General features: G+C 36.3%; 1 protein-coding gene across 2 annotated transcripts in view; it reads right to left on the reverse strand.

Moving 5' to 3' along the window:
* STIM2 (stromal interaction molecule 2) overlaps positions 1–21,146 on the reverse strand; it is a 141,560-nt gene that overhangs the window by 69,234 nt on the left and 51,180 nt on the right. For both annotated transcript variants that reach the window (XM_044225827.1, XM_044225828.1), the window contains exon 2: positions 12,903–13,033. In XM_044225827.1, coding sequence (XP_044081762.1) covers positions 12,903–13,033 — 131 coding nt within the window. The remainder of the gene's footprint in view (positions 1–12,902; positions 13,034–21,146) is intronic.

Here is a 21,146-nt window from a genome sequence, read left to right on the forward strand (position 1 = left end):
CCATACACCATGTTTAGCTCTCTGGAAATAATGACAAGGCATACCAGAAGGCAAAAAAAAAACATCTGAAGAGACAGAACAAGCATCAGAACCAGACACAGTAGGGACTGATCTGATGAGGGATTTAAAACAATCAAGAGGATACCCTGAGGATTTTAGTGGATAAAGTAGATCAGAAGTAAGAACAGATAAGCAGTAAGAAGAGATGGATATCCAAAGAAAGAACCAGAAAGAGATGCCACAGACCAAGAGCACTAGTTCTAGCGCTTTAAGAACTCCTTTGATGGGCCTGTTAGTAGACTGTGCACTGCTGAGAAAAACTCTCTACCCCAGAGGACAGATGTATCAGTAGAAATCTGGAAAACCAAAAAGCAAGGAGAGGACTGAAAAAACAATCAGAGCAGAGTATCCAAGGACTGTGAGACAACTCCAAAAGGTATATCATACATGTAATGGGAGTACCAGGAGAAGAAACAGAAAAAGGAACAGAAGAAATGCCTGAAACAATAAAGACTGAGAAGGTCTAGGGCAGTGAAGATACCTTGTGATATTATAATGTTGAGTGCATATCATTATACATTCATCCAAACCCAGAGAGTATACAACTGCAAGACCAAACCCTAATGACAACTATGGACTTTGGGTGATTATGACATGTCAGTGTAGGTTAGTCTTTAGTAGGTAAAAAATGGACCAGTCTGGTAGGTAATGCTAACAATAAGAGAGAATATACATCATGTGTGGGGGTAAGGGGTATATAGGAAATCTCTGTGCCTTCTCAATCTTGTAAACCAAACTGCTTTAAAAAAAAAAACTTTTTTTAATCTTATACAATACATACACTTTAGGGGGCAAGAAAAGTAAGAACAATGAAGAATCAAAGGAGAAGTAACCAGAAGCAGAAAGAGAAAAAAATCAAGCAAGTTCTTTTCAATGCTATCCCCCATCTCACCATACTCCAGACAGACTGAATTACCAGCTACTGCATAAATTAGTACCTTATATTCTTGCTTTTTTTTTCTGCCCCCTGACCGTTCCTCTTGAAGTGATCCACCTAATCATCTACAACTGTAAAACCATGCCAACTTCCAAAGGCCCATCTGAAGGACTCCTACTTCACGCTTTTCTAGATGCTCCTCAAATGAATGTACACTCTTCTGAGACACAAGAGCACTTCCATGATTCATATGTATTCCTAGTACATACTATGCCATGACATGCCTTGTATTAGACAGATAGAGCCTCATATGCCCTACCAGATAGTAAGCATATGGAAGTCTATGCTTGTTTTTTCATTCTGCTCCATATTCAGTACAGTGTTGTATATATAAATAGGAACTTAAAAACATTTTGTCTTTAAGTGAATGCTCAAAAATGCCCTTAGTCAGGAGCCTAGGCATATTTCCCAAGCCCTTAAAGGAACGAAGTAAAAGAAAATAAAAGGAAAATAAAAACAAAAAACGCAACTAGTTAATTTAAAAAAAAAAAAATGGGCTTTTAAATTCCATAAAAATTCCTATACTTCCCTAATAAAGACTTCAAAGAAATTTTAGGAACTTGGGAGATACAAAAAATAAAAGTCAGTGGGCAAGGATTAGCAATTAAAGTGAAAGGCTCTCAAATATTTTTTATCAAATTTTTGAAACATTTTCAGGATCAAGGCAAAATACTCCTTCATCTTAAAAAGGTTCTCTTTATCACTGAATTCAACAGCCTTATAGTTTTAGCCTTCTGGGCCTAATAACCCTATTAAAAGGTCAGCACCGGCGGGGGGATGGGGATGGTGGTAATAAAAAGCAAGTCAACAACATTTGGTAATACCTACTTCGTCAAGGCCATGAGCAAAGTCAGGCCAGGCCAGACCCAGCAAGGCCAAGATAGAAAGTCTAAAGGAAATACAGGGGTGAAAAGTGGTGTGAAAAGTAGTCTTTAGGGTGACATAAGGAGATTCTTAAGCCATGCTTGAGGTAACACTCAAGACACAAGTCAATATGATTTAGACCAAATACAGGGAACAAGCAGGTATAAGGTCCAGGTGAAAGAGTTGACATCAATGCCTAAAGGTTTGCAACTAAAACTGAAGTCATTAATAGAAACACAGTTCAGGAATGTAAGCAAGGAATGTTCTTTCAGAGTCCAGGGCTCAAAATTGAACACAAGTTCAAGAAACAACAATTAGCATTGTGCCTAAACATGTTCAAGAGTGAACAGGACTTGAGATGGTTGGGCTCCAGCCCAGTCCCCTATGCTGTGTGACCTAAGTAACATAATCAGAGCCACAGTCCCAGCCTTAAAACAGGGATACCACCTGTCTTGCCTATCCCAAAACAAGACTGCTGAAAATAAGGTGAGAAACCATAAAAGCTTTATGAGCCATGATGTTATAATCAATAGTTGGTGGGGTTATCAGGAGGATAAGAACAATTTAGCTTATAGCTTCCTGATGTAGCATAGCACCTTATCACCTTAAGGCCACAAGATCAGCTTTCCAGAGCAAAACAGTCTTCTGAAGACCATGGGGTTAGTGACTACAGCACTTACTTCTGGGAGAAATTCTGGAGGCCAAACACTGGGTATATGAATAGGAAAATTTAGACTACTATATACAATTCTTCAGAGGAATTATCGGGAAAGCCAGAAATTTACAGCAAAAGGGAAAAAAAAAAAATAGCAGGATCTGGACTTGTGCTCAGATCATGATCTCAGGGTTGTGGGACCGAGCCCTATATCAGGCTCTGTGCTCAGTGTGGAGTCCACTTGAGATTCTCTCCCTCCCCTCTCTCTCTGCCCCTCCCCCCACTCATGTCTCTCTCTAAATAAATAAATCTTAAAAATAAATAAATTCTAGAAATCAAAGAAAGGGTCAATGAGTTTTAAGTTAATATGGAAAATACTGTTACATTGTTTTATTTCCAGAGAATAAAAAGATAAAAAAAATCACTTAGCTCTAGGAAAAACTAGAATTATGTCAAAGTCTCTGTCATGTTCCTAGAAAACAAGGGGCCCATGCATAAAGACAGTATGATAAACTGAATTGAAACAGATCCAACCTTTGCTAACAGCACAAGCCTTGGCACAATACTTGAATCAATTTAATAACAACTTAGTAAAGTGAGCAAGACACAGACAAAGGAAATTACAGAGGAAAGCTGACTGTGGAAAGACATAAAGTGAGTTAATTATATGGCCCCGTTTGCCTAGGACAAACCTCATGTGCACCTGTCACCCTGGTGTAATTATTAATAGTACCGTCTTTTACTCTCAAAAGTATTCCAGTTTGGATGATGAATTATATGTCACCATATCCATAACAACAAAAATTATAAGGTCAATAGAGTTAATGTTACTGTAAAGGTACAATATTCACTTGTGAAACAGGAATAGGTTTTGTACACTGAAACTCAGATGTTTCAGAAGCCAAGATATGCAAAGTGTGCTAAACTCACAAAAAATATATTACATAAATGCACTGCCATGCCATGATCCTGAAAATGCCTGGGGGAGGAGGGAGAAGAGCAGGACTGGCTATATAGTCAGGCTGAACTAAAGCAGTACAGAGACAGATCCTGATTCACACCCCTGCTGCTCTGCCCCCTTCTAGTATATAACAGTATTTAATACAAAAGTCCTGTTAAGGGAAATAAAAGACTAATGGAACAGGAATGGGGAAGATTTCTTTTTTTTATTTTTTTTTCTTTAAAGATTTTATTTATTTATTTGCTAGAGAGATAGAGAGAGAGCACAAGTAGGCAGAGTGGCAGACAGAGGGAGAGGGAGAAGCAGGCTCCTCCATGAGCAAGGAGCCCGACATGGGGCTCGACGCCAAGACCCTGGGATCATGACCTGAGCCAAAGGCAGCCGCTTAACCGACTGAGCCACCCAGGTGCCCTGGGGAAGATTTCTTTAATGAAAACAGGTAACTGCCAGATATTCTGTCTAAAGAAAATGGAAATCATTTGAGAAAAGGGGCTAAAAGATTTACTAGTTGAAGCAGGGTTTGTGGTAACTTCCTAGAAAGAAGCCAAAGGTAGTGGGTTAAATGTCTCAAGGCCGCAAAATAATTTCAGAAATTTTTGGCTCTTATAGACAGATCTCATACCATAGAACATTCATTCCCAGTTTACACACTGGTTGTATTTAAGAGTGTATTTGCCATTTGAAAAACATCTTTCCTTGGGATGTCTGGATGGCTCAGTGGGTTAAAGCCTCTGCCTTCAGCTCAGGTCATGGTCTCAGGGTCCTGGGATCGAGCCCCACATCAGACTCTCTGCTTAGCAGGGAGCCTGCTTCCTGCCTGCCTCTCTGCCTACTTGTGATCTCTCTGTCAAATAAATAAATTAAATTAAATTAAAGAAAAGAAAAGAAAAAGAAAAAAATTTTTCCACAAGAAAAGAAAAAGAAAAACATTTTTCCACAAAAACTGTTATGGTATTTAAGTACCTACCAACTGCAGCACAAAAGCCCACTTAATCTGCATGTATTAACTAGATAGTACCAATGGTGTTTCTCAAATGACAGGCAACTAAGGACATAAAAAAGAGGGTAACCATTACACTACATCCCAGTCGGAGGGGGGAGAGGCAAGACTCTCTGGACGGCAAGCAATGGTAGGGTAAGAAAAAGTCTTCTGAGTTCTATGGTAGTTGCTCTGAGGGATAAGAAGACACATGAACAGAAATAGTCTAGGAGAGGGGTGCCTGGATGGCCCAGTTGGTTAGGCTGATCTCAGCTCAGGTCTTGATCTCAGGGTCGTGAGCTCAGGCCCCACGCTGGGCTCCACACTGAGCGTGGAATCAACTTAAAAAAATTTTTTAAAATAAAAAATAAAAATAAATGGTCTGGGAGAATTCATTCTTACCAAATATCATAAAAAGAAAGATAACAACAACTAGTAAATTAACTGGAAAAGCAAGAGATAGAGAAGGAAGCCCAGTAAAGAGGTACTGCAATTGTCATGACAAGACATAAAAAGCCTGGGTACTCAACTAAAAATTGCTGAGGCAAGACAGCAAACTTAGAACTTAAGAAACATCCTAAGTACAACTATAAAATAATAAAGACATTTTCTTAAGACCTGTTTCAATAATTTATACAATGGTTCTTAACGATTCTAGGTTACAGAACCATCTTACTTTAACAAAAGCAAAGAATTCTCTCCCCAGCAATATAGAAGCATACCCTGCTTTCCAGTAACAAATAATATATTACTATAATAATTACTGTGTTACACATGTTTATGACTTCCAGTAGAACATATTAAGAAAATTTTAAGAAGAACTTGGGGAAAGTGAAATCACAAAGTACAGGGTCAGGAAACAGTATCTTCTGCAAGACCATCATAGTAGCCAAATACAAATACTGTGCCCAAGATTATAAAAACTGTTACCAAAAAAAATATTACAAAAACAACCATAAGATTTATTAAAGGATAACATGGGCATCAGAATTACCAAAGGACTTGTTAATATACAGATTTCTGGGCCCCCCTCCCACATTTCTGATTCAGTAGGTCTGGGATGGGTCCTGAAAATTTGCATTTCCACACATTGCTGCTTTGTCCAGGGAACATACTTTGATTGGTTTTTAGAGCAACCTTCAGGAACTAAGCCAACTCCTTTTCATCCATTTCTGTCCCTTAAGGGCCAAAGATTTGGGTGCATTGACCCCCTTTGTCTTCAGGATTTATTGCCTTTCCTTCCTCATTCTAAGCTTTATGCAAAAAGGGTCTCAACCTTTTTTCTACCTTGCTTCCAAACACATACAGAGCCTCCATATTATTTTGAATTGCCAAAACTGCAATTGAAAAAAATGTTAAAAGAGAAGGGGTAAGTGAAACAGCAAAACAAAATTTGATGCTTAAAAGATTTTGGTGCATTGCAGAGTATCAAAAAACTGTACACATATTCTAAGAGATGACTTCTTCGCAGGTAACAGAAGAATATTTCTTCCATAGACTCCTATTTATAGGTGTTCATAATCACTACTTCTAGGATCTCTACATATCAATAGATACACTCCAAATAAAAATTAAAATTTGTAGCTACAATGGTTATAGTGACAAATTTATAGAAGTATTTTTGAAACAAAGGAAATAAAATGTAGATTTTAACCATGCCTTCCCTTATCAAAATGATATCTAAATGTTCTGCCTCAATCATCCCCTGCCTTTTTTTATTAGTATAAATGTGTAAGTTTTGCTTCATTCTTACAGTACCATTTCTTCCAGGTATCAGAGGCAGCAGAACTAATTTCAATCTTGAAAAACAGAGTGGTCACCCTAAGTATATCAGAAATTGATGTACTATATAGTTAAGAGACCCATATACAGCAAACAGTGAAAATTAAAGAATAAATATTAACATTAGCAGTGTCTCTGGAACTTGCCTTTATTTTTAATATTTTATTTATTTGACAGAAAGAGAGAACACAAACGGGGGACAGCAGGCTCCCCACTGAGTAGAGAGCCCAATGCAGGGCTTAATCTTAAGACCTCGGAACCATGGTCTGAGCTGAAGGTAGATGTCTAACTGAATGAGCCACCCGGCTGCCTCTGGAACTTGCATTTTTAAAAAAATTCTCAGTTATCTGTTCTTATAAAACTGGAATGAAGTCTACGTGACTTATAACAGATCTTGCTTTATAATTCATTAGCGTAGTCATCTCCAATTTCAGTTGCCCAGACCCCACAGAGATACAGAATCTAATCCACTCATGAGGGAGAAAACATGAGAACTTCTATTATATTTAATTTTATCTCAGTTTTCATTTATATTTGTGAATATTTTTTAAAAAGCATAACAATATAATAGTATGTATGTATCAAATATGTCTAATATAATAGTGTGTATATATAGATACAGGTGTATCTACTATATCTGTACACCATGTACACATAGCTATTTACTTGTAAATTATATTAGGAAGGGCATAATGATGGAGATTGATGATAAACATTAACATGAGAAAGCAACACACGCTGGAAATCAAGAACACGGATTCAGGGTGCCTGGGTGGCTCAGTTGGCTAAGCAACTGCCTTTGCCTCAGGTCATATCCTGGAGTCCCTGGACAGAGTCCCATATCAGGCTCCCTGCTCAGCAGGGAGTCTGCTTCTGCTGACCTCTCTATTCTCATGCTCTCTCTCTCTCTAATAAACAAATAAAATCTTTAAAAAGAAAAAAAAAAAAAAAAGAAAGAAAGAACACGTCTTCAGTCTGGACTCAAACTCCACCCATACCACCCACAAGCTGGTGGCAATGTGTAGACTGTTTCACTTCCCTAAGCCTATTTCCCCATCTGCAAATAAGATGGAGAGTATACTCATAGCTCATAGGGCTTCTATGAGGAGCCCATACCACAGTCCATGTAAAGTGCTTATAGAGTGAAACAAATGGTAAACACTCAGTATTTTCTCTTACTTTAGCATATAAATCCATAAACGTAAGTTCAATAATTCCTATAGTAACAAAATTAAAAGATCATTTCCCTATTTTTCCCAATTTGGGCCATTTAACCCTTTTCTTTTTTTTTTTTTAACTGAATACTCAGTTAGCAGTCTCTGCTACTCTATTTATATGCTTATTGCTACTATTTCCCAGAAAGATTTAAAGCCTGTTTTTATGATAACACATTAACTGAACTATGAAACTATAAAAATTCCAATATGCAGGGAAATGCCTCAATAATTAGAACATAACAGACGGCAAGGACTCTTTAGCACCTAATCTCTCCTCACCTTACCTTTGCTCTGTTTGTCCTTTCAGTTGAATGCCAAGTGATCCTTTGGTCAAATAAGTTGTACTGGTCCATTTATGCATATAATTACACATAATTACTAGCAGCAAAATAGTACTTAATAGATAATTTTAATCGGGTGTATCAATGCTTTAAAATTCTAGACATATTCTATTACTAAGATCAACATGAAAAGTCTTATTGTGGGTCCCCTCCAACACAAAGCCTTCTGAAGGAAGTTGTGTAACTTTATCATTCTTATATTTTATAATTCCATGGCTTGAGAATTTCCCATCAAATATCTGTAGTTGAGCAGAGTATAGAAACAAACTGTGCTAATCAGTCTCTAAAATGGCTCCCAATGACCCCAACATTCTCACACCCATACCTTGTCAAACAGCCTCCCCTTGAGTATCAGCTGGACCTAGTGACTCCCTTCTAACAAACAAAATTTGGCAAAAGTAAAGGGATTCCAATTCCAAGATTAGCTTACAAAAAGACTTCAACTCCCAGGTTGTTGACTTTCTCTTGCTCTCTGAGCTCCCTCCCACGCTCTCTAAGGGAAGCTCACTGACATGTTAGAGCTGCCCCATGGAGAGAGCCATGAGGCAGTTAACTGTTATCCCCAACCAACAACCAGTGAAGACCTGTGAAGACCAACAACCATGATTAGGCCTTGAAGTGGATCCACCATGTGTCAGGCTTTGAGAGGACCACAATACCAGCTGACATTTTAATAGCAGCTTATTGAAAGACCCACAATCAGAAGACCCAGCTAAGCTACACCTAGATTTCAAACAAACTGTGAGATAATGAACATACACTGTTGTAAGCTGCCAAATCTGGGAGCCGGGGAGGGGTAATTTGTTACATAGCAAAAGATATGTTTACATAAGTTAAAATTTTAACTTAAAATTTTCAGTATATATATACATGCATTTATTCCTTTGGAAACAGTACTCCACGTAATTCAAAACTCACTGATCCTATTTTAAAATGTATTTTCTAGTAGGTTTTCCTAACCCTACTTTTGCTTACTTTCATAGTGACTCTCCTGGTTTCAGACACTCATACATCTGTGCTAATAACTAAGTTTTCTAAGAAGTATACAGATAAAAGATGACAGAGGTGTTATTCAGGTAGATTAGCTAAATCTAAAAAAAAACGAAATATCAGGTACAACCAGTTTTTTTTTTTACATAAATTGGTTTACAGTTAATTATAAATATCAAAAACTGATAACATAAACTCTAAAATTATTTATCCCAAATGTTACCACTAAAAGGTAAGCATGGATATATAAAGGAAGAAAAAATAGGGAAAAAAGGATTTTTACATTTTTTTTAAAAGGAGGAAAAGTAAAAACAAAGTTCATGCACAGTAGAAACTATACTAAAGTGTTCAGTCCACAAAGCAGACAATAACAATGTCAATTGTCACTGCCTCCTATGCTATGTTCAAATCAACAAAACCATTCATTTCTCTTATTTAAAAAAAAAAGTATTTCTTAATCAAGTACCTACACTTTCCAAAATATCTCCAATATTGGCAGAATAGACAAACTTGACTGTAATCAAAGCCTCAATCTAAACAGGTCACAGATTGAGCATACACTGACATCTAATCTTTTTGATCTTGGGTCAGAAGACAATGACCTGGAAAGCAAAAGCTTTATATCCCGTTCTTAATCTAAAACACTCTTGTCCTCTATTTTCAATTTGAGAACAGCTCTGAAAAACTGCCAGATACTTACTCTCTTACTTGTCCCAGTATTCCATACAGTACACCCTTTAAATGTTACCTTCCCAGTGAGGCCTGCTGAAAGCACCCTATTTAAAATTACAGCTACCCACCATCTACCTGCTCTCATCCCCCTTTTTCCTGCTTATTTTGTTTTTTTTGTTTAGTCTACCTTTTTACAAGCATCCAACAAAATGTCCACTTTAGGGTTTGAAGATTAATGTGAGATTCTGTTCTGTCCCAGATATATTCCAAGATCTGAGTATCTGGTGTAAACAGAGCTTCAAATATTAGCTCAATATTAAATGCATGAATAAATTAAAAGAGTAAATGCTTTCTCATATGACCAAAAACAAAAACAAAAGCAGAAGCACTAAAGAGAAAAAAATTAAGATTTCAAGTAGCATTTCAAATGCTAAATATTTTTCTAAATTTTAAAAAAGTTAACATTCTAAACCAAAATCACAAGAAATTAAGTACTTTAATTTTTTTGACTAAGGTTTCTTATTAAACTCATGAAGTTTCCTAATGATGACTGCTAGAAACCCAGAATGATATTACAATTCATTTCTTTAAAAAAGAAACACTTAACCAAGAAATATAAATCAAGATGTAGTTATGCAGCTCAGAAGGCACCAAAATAGTCCAAGAACCACAGAATTAAAACTCTTTCCTTAAAGCCTACAACACACCACAATCTCTAGATCAGTGCTTCCAATACAAATTAATTTGATCTATATATGTGATGTTAAGTTTTCTAGAAGTCACAATAAAAAGTAAAAAGAAACATATGGGATTAGTTTCATATCATATTTTATGTAATCTGGTATGCCCATAACATTATCATTTCTAACAGTTAATGAATATTTTAAAGTTTAAGTATTTTACATTATTTTTCTCATATTCAAAAGTTGAAGTGCATTTTACACTTGTAACACATCTCAATTTTAAATGCCCAGTAGCCAAACATAGCTTAGTAGCTACCATACTGGACAGTAGATTTCTAGACTCTGTAAGGTACTAATAAAATATAGAGGCATACCTTATTTGCTCTTGAACATGAATATTAGAAGAAATACCAAGAATAACATCTCCTGTTTTTAAATATTAAAGCTCACCAATCATACTCACAAAGTTCTAAGTTTTGTTAAAATAAGCTTTACATTTTAAATAAAGTTTTTACTTCTAACCTCATTTATAAAATATTTGGAATTTCACTGAAATTTAAAAGATTTAAGATGTATTCCATGTAAGTATAAATTATATAGCCATGCCTGTTTACTTTATTTGGCACAGTGATAAATGATAACACTTCACACATCTGAGCATTTAATATCTGATGATGAGGTTAAAAAGATTAAAATAACTTGTAATTCGAGGAACTATTATGCAATCAGATACATTTAAATAGGCTGTCAAATACCTGCATAAGCTTACTTAATCCCTCCCTGTCTATATATTACATGCAAGTTTAACAGATCTTTCCTTGGAGGGTACTTTTAATGATTGAAAAAATGTGAATTTTTGCTATTCTTTTCAGATATAAATATTTCTGTAATTGTGGTATAAGAAATATATTTGGTCTTTGTCCTTGGTTCCTGGCAGAGAGCTCTTAAAACCCTTGAATTTCCTGAGTCAAAAGAGTGTATTTTGCCCCTTTTGATCACACTTGAGTTCATGCTAAGAGAGTACTCAGAATGGTGCCTCTAGATCACCCTGGGATGGGACTGGTCAGCAGAAAGACCGGGCGATTAGAGCAAGAGGACTTTCACTTCTGACCACTGAGGAAACTGAGCTCTATAAATACAGAGAAATTTGTTCCATGCCTTTCTCTTAGCTTCTAGAGTCACCAGCAATCCCTGTCATTCCTTGACTTATGGCTCCATAACTTCAATCTCTGCTACCATTATCAGGGTCAGCTTTTCCCCAGTGTCTGTGTCACCACGTGGTGTTCTCCTCTCTTACACAGATACTAGTCATACTGAACTAAGGGCCAACACTACTCCAGTATATCCTTACCTTAACTAATTACATCTGAAATTACCCTACTTCCAAATAAGGCCACACCCTGAGGTACTAGAATTTAAGACTTCAAAATATGTATTTTTGTGGGGAAACATTTCAACCCATAACTTGGGCCTTTAAAAAAAAAAGTCGGCCAACACCTGATCTGGAAAATTTTAAACTAAGGAGAAGTAGGTCCAGAAGGGCCACTGAATAGTCATAGATTTCAAAGAAGAGAGCTGAGATTTTGTTCTAGACAAACTAACTTGAAGAAAAAGTAAGAGCCCTCAAAAGATGTCAGGCAGAAAGCAACATATGTAGGTCAGGAATCTACACTGGCTTAGAGATGGAGGAACCAAGTGTAGCCTACAAAAGGATGAGCATTCCCAAGGTAAAGTGTTGCAGAGCAAGTCAAGAATTAATCTTTAGAGACTGTAACTATTAGGTAACAATGTGATTAGAGAATATGACTGTTATACAACATTAGATTATAATGTAGAAAAAACATAATTTAGTATCATATAAACTAAAAGAGAAGCATCTCAACTATGACAAATATAAGAGATTGAAGAGGCCTGAAAAACAACCAGGGGACTTGGCTAGAGTAAGATTCCAACCAAAGAAAACAACTTCTATGGAGAAACTAAAAGGGATGCCAGAGGGATGTCAGGGGGAAGATGATAATGCTCAAGAAATAAAACGTGATTTATTTGTACAGTGGGTGCAGTAGATCATTACATCAATGACCCCCCAATAAACCACATCTCCTGGTATTCATGCCCACACAGACTGTGAGCTTAACTAGATCACTTGCTTTAAGCCAATTTGATATTAACAGGCACTGGCAAGGCAAGCAAGGGATGATAAGTACTTTTATGCGGAAACTTGTTTTCTTGAAACACTGTTTCCTGGAAGCCAGCTGCCATGCTGTAAGGAAGCCTGAGCTAGATTATGAATGACGGGAGACCACATGAAGAAAGACTGCGAAAACTAAGAAGTCATCATTTCAACCCCAGCAGAGCTCCCAGCAGAATGCAACCACACAGCATCACAGTGACCTCAGACTATACCAAAGGGAACAGAAAACATACCCAGCTGAGCCCGGTCAACCCACAGGATCAGGAGAAATGATAAACTGGTGTCCTAAGCCACTAAGCTTTGTGGTGTGCAGCAATAGATAATAACTGATATAGTCAGAAGAGGACATATGTTTGAGGAAAGCAAGAACACGAGACTGAGGATTCTTATAAAACTAGGAAGACTTGTATATGCATGAAGAAAAAAGAAAAAAGGAAAGGTGTACAAATACAAAGGGTAAAATTAGAATGCAAAGAGAAAAACTAAAGATACTGAAGATGAACCTGAATCACATATGATGAATAATGGGAAAATTTAAGAGAATAACAGGAAAAGCTTTCCACCTACTTCATCGCTTTCATCTACTTCAATTCCACCATCTTTGTCATCATCCATCTGTTTATGTATTGTCTGAAGAGCTTCCAGACTGTATCTGTCTTCTTCTGTGAAGCATGGTGGACTCAGTGATAGGCAGGGATCTGAAAGAGAATGAAGGGCAATCACTAACTTGCCACAGCAAAACATAGGCAATATAGTTAAGAGAATATAATGTAAAAGAAAAACAACACTAAATTTTAAAGCATTTCATGTTTAATGTTTAAAAACATTAAATTTCAGGCTAAGTCAAACCAATGGGTTTCTAAAAGTCTAGCAGAGTCATCGAAAGTGTAATATATGGACACAACTCATTAAAAATAAATAACTCAATTTAATGGATCTTAGGCAACTACCACCAGAAGTAACTCTAGTACTGACATCAGGTTTTTTATATTCTTCCACATCTTGAACTATTTTTTTCTTATTCAACATTATATTTACTAATCATTGACCCCCAAAATAGAATGCCTTCCTTAAAAAAAGAAAAAATAACCTAAAAATCACAGAATACAAGGTGATATTTTTGAAGAATCCAGTTTAATTAAAATGTGAATCCAAGTAAATACAGCAGAGAATATAAGAAAAGGATATATAGAAGAGTTACATGATACTTAGAAAGGTTTTTTTTTTTTTCACTTTTCTATTTAACAATCAGGGTCCACCCATATTAATACCTTTTAAAATACATCACTTCTTAAATTTAATAAGGAAACACTGGGGGGAAAAAAAGACTGAACTTTAAAAAATCTTATTCCTCATGTTTTCTTTAATATACATTTATTGGTTAAACCTCTTCCTATGGAAAATGTGTAAATTTAATCTAACAATTTAGAGATAATTTAATGCTTTTCAAAGCTTAAAATCAGATTAGTAAAAGTTACTTGTTGACTCAAACAGTAAACAGCCTATACACTAAATGAAAATGTACTGCCAAAACTTCAATTACACCCAATCCAGCTGACTGGCAATTTGACAAACTCTAAGAACTTACTTCTACTATTCTGCCAGGTCACTAAAATACCCTTTTAAAACACCATAGTTCCACATGTATTTCTAGAATTAGAAATTGCCTAGAAGTTTAAAGTTCTATTATTACTAGAATAATAGAAGGGTTAGCCATAGTTTGGTCTTCTCAACAACAGTCAAAAATCTAGTTTATCATTCTGCCTCTGTTATAAACTAACTGTCCGATTCTGTACAAATCACTTGTCCTTGTGTCTTAGTTACCACACCTGTAAAATAGTCTAGATGTTTACTAAGATCTACTGCAGCTACAATAGCCTAAGAAATAATCCAATTCTGCACTTAGAGAAAACAATGTCAAGAAGCCACTTCTGGATACCAATTAATAATTTTTTTTCTGTTGGTAATAGAACAATGCAACTCTGGATTACATGCATGTTCCAGTTGTAACTCGTTTGGAGGAGTTAACACTTTTAATAGTTTGAAGTCAAAATCTAATTTTAATTTCTTTAGTCTTGGAAGAGAAGCAAACAGAAAAGTTTAAAACTATAACAACAGGCAACACAATCCTAAGTTATGTGACATGTGTGTATGTGTGTATATTTAAAACTCTGATCAAGATTTGCTAAAATCAAAGAACCTGCAGGCACAATGGTCAATTATGATTCTTACATCACAAAACAACCAGAACCCTGACATGCCTACAAGTTCCAACTCATTTGTACTTATTCTGAATGGAGGTGAAGTAAAAGATAAGCAAACAGGTATCCTAACATATGGAATAAAGAGGATCCAAATCAATGTGTTATTGCCTCCAGCAAACCTGTTTTTTTAGGTATTTTATTTTGCTAATAAATATATGGAGTGAAAATGTTATTGTAAGGAGTATACAAGGGTCAGTTATCATCAATCACTGATTAAACAGGCTTTGTTGTTAATCCAGTCAAACTCTAAAAGTAAAGTGAATGATGGGGGCTCTAAAAACCTCATAAAGTCTTAAAAGATAAAAGAAAACTAGGAGGGGGCGCCTGGGTGGATCAGTGGGTTAAAGCCCCTGCTTTCACCTCAGGTCATGATCCCAGGGTCCTGGGATCAAGCCCTGCATCGGGCTCTGAGAGCCTGCTTCCCTTCCTCTCTCTCTGCCTGCCTCTCTGCCTAATTGTGATCTCTGTCTGTCAAATAAATAAAAATTAAAAAAAAGAAAAAAGAAAAAGAAAATTAGGAGGAACATACAATCTGAAAAAAATTCGTGTAAAAACAAAATTGGTATTTTTTTCAATTAAATTAACTAATTTAATAAAACACTTCCTTTCAAGGTCTGTTTCAGGTTGTAACATCTCCAGGAAATGTTTCTGTATTGTATCTGTACTATCTTTCAGGGATCAGTTCCTTTCCTGAACACTATTCCATCCATTCACCAAATATCTATTGAGTATCTACCATGTGTCAGGCATGGAAATACCATAGTGAAAAAAGAAATAAAAATTCCTCATGAGTGCTGTGAAGTGTGTAAACCTGGCGACTCACAGACCTGTACCCCCAGGGCTAATAATACATCCTATGTTAATAAAAAATAAAAAATTATAAAAAAATTCCTCATGAAACTTGCAGCATACTGGGGAAGGCAAGTGTAACATGATAAATAATTTGTAAAAGGCAGAGCATGTTAGCAGTGTTAAGTATTAAGTAGAAAAATAAAGAACAGATATGAAATGCTAAAGAATTTGAAATCTGATTATATTTTATTCTCAAATCATTCAACCTAAGTCCTCATTTGATGTTGTACTTCATTAATCTCTAACTGTTTTATGGGTCATTTTGCCCACACAAGTAAGTTTATGTACAAGGCAAGAACCATGTTCTACTTCTCACAATCATAATACCCAGGACTTAGCCAGGCAATTTTGTGTCTCTGATAAACTGTTACTTCATATACTAACTAAACCATAAATTTCTAGGCTTCTATACAGTGCAAACCAGTGACAGAGATGAGGAATTAAAGGGCTTATAAGAGTATCTTGTACTTGAAGAAAGTTCACAGTCTAGTGAGAAGGGAAGCATGTGGACTACTACATTAGGTTAGGGACCACTGAAAACACTATTTGTAGGGCACGAGGAGAGCATGGAGGAAGGGAACCAATATAGATTGGGAAGGAAAAGTCAAACGTTTTCTAGAGGTAACCATGGGAAGTTTTAAATGACCTATAGTTGATGACTATAGGAAGGGAGAGAAACGCATGCCTGGAAAAAGAAACATTATAATGGGGTGCCTGGGCGGCTCAGTGGGTTAAAGCCTCTGCCTTCAGCTCAGGTCATGATCCCAGGGTCCTGGGATTGAGCCTGGCATCAGGCTCTCTGCTCAGCAGGGGGCCTGCTCCCCCCACCCTTTCTCTGCCTGCCTCTCTGCCTACTTGTGATCTCTGTCTGTCAAATAAATAAATAAAATCTTCTAAAAAAAAAAGAAAGAAAGAAAGAAAGAAACATCGTAAGTTCAGTGGCATGAAAAGAAAACGAACATTCAGAGAAATGCCACTCGTTAATATGTCTGGAATACAGAGGAAAAAATGGAGAAAAGAAGAGAGATCAGATAAGAAACTGGAAAGAAGGGGCCAGATCTCTAAGAGTCGTTTTTCCCAACTAAGGAATTTGGATTTTTATCCTGAAAACAATAGGGGATTTTCAAGGAGAAGCCCAACACAATCGGATCCATTACAGAAAGATCACTCTGGTGACAGAGGAAAACAGAATAGAGGCAAGGCTGAGAGGCACAGCTGTCAGGAAGTGCTACTGTAATCCTATAGGCTTGCAATACTCCATGTGTCCAAGGAATGGAGGAGGGAAATGATGAACATTGCTGTGGGATTTGGTGTTTTGCCAAGCTGGAGCAGCAGAAGAAAAGGAAAAACAGGAGTTGAGGATATGGCAAGAGTGATCCATTTCTCCACATAAAATTTTATCTCTTTTTGGTACAGTGACTTAAGGACTAGAAATCTCAGAATAACTGAGAATTCTGAACCCCATTACCTGTTCTAAAGTCTTTTTCATTTCTTTCTCAACTGTTTCCCTTCCAGGTTAATTCAGCTCAAATGATCATTTTAACTCACAATAGCTGACCTAAATTTCTTTTCAAATACACAAACCGTTACAAAAGATCTGTGCATATAATGAATCTGGTGTAAGGGTTCCAAAGACAACTGCTAAAATGACAAAATAGTTCTCCTTTGCCAGCATCTCATTGACATCTACTTTAGCTATCCAAAATGCACCAGTACGTATCATGTATTCCATAGCCAGAAATATGTTTCTCAGATATCTAAACAGAATTCATTTGTTCAAGTAAATAGGATATAGAGTGCCTGTAATGTGTCAGACCCTGTGCTTGGTGCTGGACATCCACATAACAATTAAGACAAATTCCCTCCCCTGGATGCCCTCACTCTGCATTAAATGCAATATGATGTGAAAAATCTTTTTAGCATTATACACTGAGCATTCCTTTCTTTTTCCTAAATCAAGAACAGAACTTTCAACTGAGAAGAAATCAGCTGAAACAGAATAAAACTTAACCAAAGCCAGCAACCAACACCACTGTTAAATTCCAACTTGTCTTCCTCTACTCAAAACCAAAGATTAAGCCAGTTTCATTATTATATATTATTACCAATATATATATATAGGTAAATATATATATATATAGCAGTGATATATCACTGCTATACAAAATGATGCCTGAAATTTACATGCAAGCAATTACATTTTGGGTGGCATTAGCAAAGAGAAATTGGATTTCAGTAAGTGGGGTTAGGGGGAAAAAAAAAAAAAAGCAAGAACTCAAACAGGAACTAACATGAGCTCTGGGACCAACAAAGAAGGTTGGCTAACTGAGTGGTTCTCCATGAGAGTACCACTCAGTGTGCTGCCCGTCCCCCTCACACTCACCTCTCTCCACACTGCTGCTATGGACATGCAGGGGAGGAGTGTGGAGCCCAAGAATCAAGCAACTAGAAAGCTCAGTCCAGTCCCACACAGCAGAGAACAGCCTTGTCCTCAGCTATGCCAGCAGTCCCCCAAAGAAAGGAAGAGAACACTAGCAACTGCTGGAAGGAAGAGCAGCAGGGTATGAAGGATATGAATCTGGAAAGAGAGCCTGGAGCTGTCAGCACCAAAGGACAATGAATCTCTGAGAGAGGCACCTAAAAGAAGCAACCAGTGATTTTTAAGTAGGACAGTGACATAATGACAAATGTTACAGAGAGAAATTACAACTTATATTTTGTGTAATGCTTTCAAGTTCAAAATATGCTTTCCCATATAGTCGATTTTATTTTAATCCAGAGAAGAAACTGTAGCTATAGTTTACATGCTTGTTCCCAATGAGTGTCTGTTCCAACAGTCCAGGCAGGAAGTAACAGAATATAAACCAGAATATAAGTCATGGCAGTGAAGACAGAAAGAAAAGGTCATACTGAAGTGACAACCGAATGCAGTCAAAGGAGACATCTCATTCAATCGATACATGCAGGGAATATGGTTTGGAAACCTCAGAAAGCAAGAGCTTCAGAAATAACTGAAGCTGAAAAAGTAAATCCAGTCTTTAGAGCTAGCTTCCCTCCCATAATGCCCTTAAGGTCAGCAAATTTCATGCAGAAAAGAACTAAGAAGGGGAGCCAGCTGACTCTTAATCACAATCCAATGATTGTAGCCTGTTAACAATGTGCAATATCATATACTGCCAAGAACTTGGCTTACCATACGGGCAACTATTTATGCATCTCGTGATAAGGATTTTCTTAATTACCACCACTGAGAGAAATTCTTTAAATAAATAGTCTGTACTTAGTACTTCCATTAATAGTTCAAGCATTTCTCAAATTAAATACTCCAATCTAAATATTTTGAGAATAAATGTTCTCTAAGATCTTCAGAGATAATTCCTTAGTATCATTTTTCGATAAACTAAAGACATGATTCAAACTCAAAATAAAAATAAATAATGTGTTCTCTCTTCTGATATCCTCTTTAGGGTGAGTCTCTCATGCCCCTTCTATTTCCAGTGTCTAACGTACCACCAACACCTAGCATATAGTAAGATTAATGGATGTTTCTCCAAAAATCTAATAAATAATAAAGATCACTGAATACATTTTTAGAAAGAAGTTAGTTGGAACCCATCATCTATTATATTATTTTGTATATAGTAGATATTCAAAATATGCTAGATATTCAAAGTAGATATTCAAAATATGCTCTTTATTAAAAGTATATTACATGCCAGAAAAACAAATGAGAAAGAAAAAGTTGTAACTGGTTAGTTACACAATGCTATACCAGGACACTATAAAAATGCAGGTGGAAGCCTCTAGAATCTCTGATATTTACTCCTACAATTAAAGTTCACCAGTTAAACAAACCTTACCAATAGAGGGTTGAGAAACCACTGCAGATGTACCTAATTATGCCAAAAGTGTTACACTGAACAGAAAATAAAGGGTCTTTACTTTAAACCCCTCCTGACTGATGACTGCCTCTTGGAGCTCTGAATCTCTTTAATCACTTTGTATAAAAAGTATCTATTAATTAGATACTTCACTTCCACTTACTCCCCCACCCACAAAAAGCATCTTGTCCTTGCCTCCTCAAACAGTCCATGCTAATCTCAAAGAGCCTCTCTAAAAGTAGAAGACAAAAGAGAATGCCTCTGCCTTGAAACTATCTTAAAACAAAATTCACTTACCAACACATCACTCGTCCGAAAAAATCTATATTTATATTCATGGTTAAACAATATGTTCCTTCAATGTATTTAAATAAGTAATATTTATGCAGCTGTATATCTCTCTGCATTCATTGACTGCTGCCTATTTCCACTATGCAATATACTATAAGTTCCTAGAAAGCAGTAATGTATCTGTTTATAACATTAGCTGCATCTATCATATGTGGGAAAATAATGTTGACTAGGCACAAAAAGAAAAAAAAAGTAAACAAGTGCCCTGATTTACTCCCAGGATACCACAAACACTAACATCTGAATTAGCAGCATTATGTGAACAGAATAGTGCAATAACTTTGCTTACTTTTATTTATTTTGTGTTGTTTTGGACGGAATGTGGTAATTCAAAGTGACAACCAGAACACTGTGAATGTACCTAATGACGCTGAATTGTGTACTTAAAATGGTCACACATTATGTCACATTTATATTTTACACAATAAAGAAAAAAAGGTACAGCCAAGTACAAGGTATAGAGAGCAAAGATCATTAATACTGTCCTACACTGCTTCACTTCTCTCACAGAGGAAGAACTTTAAAACAACCACAAAAAATAAAATTACTATCCCAATTTTACAGAAAGAAAGGTTGAGGAGTGTGTAAAAGGAAAAGAACTTTTTTTTTACTTTTTTTTTTTTTTTTTTTTTTTAGAGATTTGTTTGAGAGAGATAGAAAAGGGAGTTGATGAGGAACTCAAGCAGACTCGGCGCTGAGCACAGAACCCAACAAAAGGCTTAAACCCAGGAAATGGAGATTCGACCTGAGGAGAAACCAAGAGTCAGAAGCTTTCAAACGACTTCACCAACCAGGCCCCAGGAAATTCATTTGAATCCTGCCAATTACTGCACAATCTTAGCAAAGTCACTTAACTTCTTTGCCTTAACTCCCTGATCTATAGAATGGGAATAATAGATAGCAACTTTTGCCAAGCTGACGTTAGAATTAAATGAGACATCTATAGATAAAATACCTAACACAGTGTGTGGCACACATATGGAACTCAGCAGACAACACTCAGTAGATACCTAGTACTATTATCCAGAAAGGTGAGGGCCTTTGCTAATCAACAGCACAACACCAAGTCTCCTGCAATCTAAGTCTAGTCTTTCTATGTTACTGTTATCTTAACATATATCAAAAACATCATTTTTTCTAAATTAAACTTACTCTAAATATCTTTTGGTTGATTCTGAAATCAAATAGACCCTAAAAGGCAAGAAGAAAAGATAAAGAGGGAATAGAGCATTTACTGGGTAACATATGCGAGGTGCTTTACTTGGTTATCTAATTCAACTTCTCTACAACCCTGCCATGTTGGGATCATGCTGCTTCTTTCCATGATCAACAAATCAAATTCTCATACACAAAGCAATATGCCCAAAGTCAAAGAGCTGGGTTAACTATTTTGTTGAAATTCAAAAGAACTTTATTTCTCCCCATCTCCCATAATATGTCAAAAGAAAAAGACTCCCTATTTC

This window comes from Neovison vison, chromosome 11, assembly GCF_020171115.1.
Source record: "Neovison vison isolate M4711 chromosome 11, ASM_NN_V1, whole genome shotgun sequence".
In the NCBI taxonomy this organism is placed as follows: domain Eukaryota; kingdom Metazoa; phylum Chordata; class Mammalia; order Carnivora; family Mustelidae; genus Neogale; species Neogale vison.